This window comes from Elephantulus edwardii, unplaced genomic scaffold (assembly GCF_000299155.1).
Source record: "Elephantulus edwardii isolate Elephantulus edwardi_28Jun2011 unplaced genomic scaffold, EleEdw1.0 scaffold00103, whole genome shotgun sequence".
Lineage (NCBI taxonomy): Eukaryota > Metazoa > Chordata > Mammalia > Macroscelidea > Macroscelididae > Elephantulus > Elephantulus edwardii.
In genome coordinates this window covers 12,086,922-12,088,009 of record NW_006399853.1, presented here as the reverse complement: position 1 = coordinate 12,088,009, position 1,088 = coordinate 12,086,922, and the positions used below count along the sequence as shown (strand labels likewise).

Genomic DNA, 1,088 nt, shown 5'->3' with positions numbered 1-1,088 from the left:
GGAGTTGTGTGTGTGGTCTGTAGAAAAGAGAGCCTGAACATCTCCAGTGACAAACCACCAACCGTGGCTTCTGCACGCAGGTGGACCATGTTACCCCAAGGCTCCAGGGTCAAGTTACCACAGAGGCATCACAATACCATGGAAACAAGGGGAAAGTACTTTATGGAAAAGCAAATTTACCAACAAAAGGGAACATTATATCCTAGGGGTAACCTAGTTTCCAGCCCCAAACTATATTAAATATACTGCATTTTAATGTCCTCTATGATCATTCATAGATAAAGTCAAACACAGAACAAGACAAACAGCTCAGACTATTTTTGCAACAGAGAATACAACCGAGGTTAATTACTATGCTAAGAAAGAAAAAATATATACATGTTATATATCATCTCAGGACTCCTTAATATAAAACTCTCCAAGCTCTGGTATCTCTTACCACATAGAATGTGTATACAATAAACTTCTCTGTCAAAACCAGACTCCAACCCTTTCAGGAACACAGCGGTCATTTCAGAAACGAGGCCACCCAGGCTGCTTCCATCACCACAAGCTCAGGGCCACCATTCTTAGGGGCAAGGCCACCACTCACGGCCCTGTGAGCACTGGTCCCAGGAGACTCCGCTTCAGCTCTAGACACGGTTTCTCAATGAACAGCGTCAGGGCCAGCCCGGCGATGAAGGTCAGTAAACAGTGTCCACAGAAGAGATAGAACTGGGGAGAGAGAGGCAGAGGGGGCATGTGTTTGCCTCAAGATGCATTTGGTTTTGTGGCATCCTGACCATACCTGAAGGGGTTCAATGTACCAACAGCCCCCCCCATAAACAATGAGGCACTGCCTGAAGCTGAAGCCATTATCTTTTATCCCTCCTGACAGACCTGGACAACAAGATGACTTAACATGAAAGGAGTGCTGATCTGCTTTGTTTCTCAAAACGAGAACCAATGCAGGCACTGGCTGAAAATCGCCTGTGACTTCATCCTTAGCCACTGGTGAGAGTCAGCGCCCAGAGCCATCAGGGGCTTTAAGCTCGTTGCCCACTGCTGGTGTGGACCGCTGAAACCCAGGCCCCGACAGGCACCTGGGT

The 1,088-nt window shown here is 47.4% G+C and overlaps 1 protein-coding gene across 1 annotated transcript in view; it reads right to left on the bottom strand.

Moving 5' to 3' along the window:
* Positions 1 to 588: 588 nt before the first annotated feature.
* The window catches only part of LOC102863521 (nose resistant to fluoxetine protein 6-like), a 46,545-nt gene continuing 46,045 nt past the window's right edge, over positions 589 to 1,088 (bottom strand). Inside the window, exon 15 of the mRNA XM_006891762.1 lies at positions 589 to 714. Within this exon, the coding sequence (XP_006891824.1) occupies positions 589 to 714 (126 nt within the window). The remainder of the gene's footprint in view (positions 715 to 1,088) is intronic.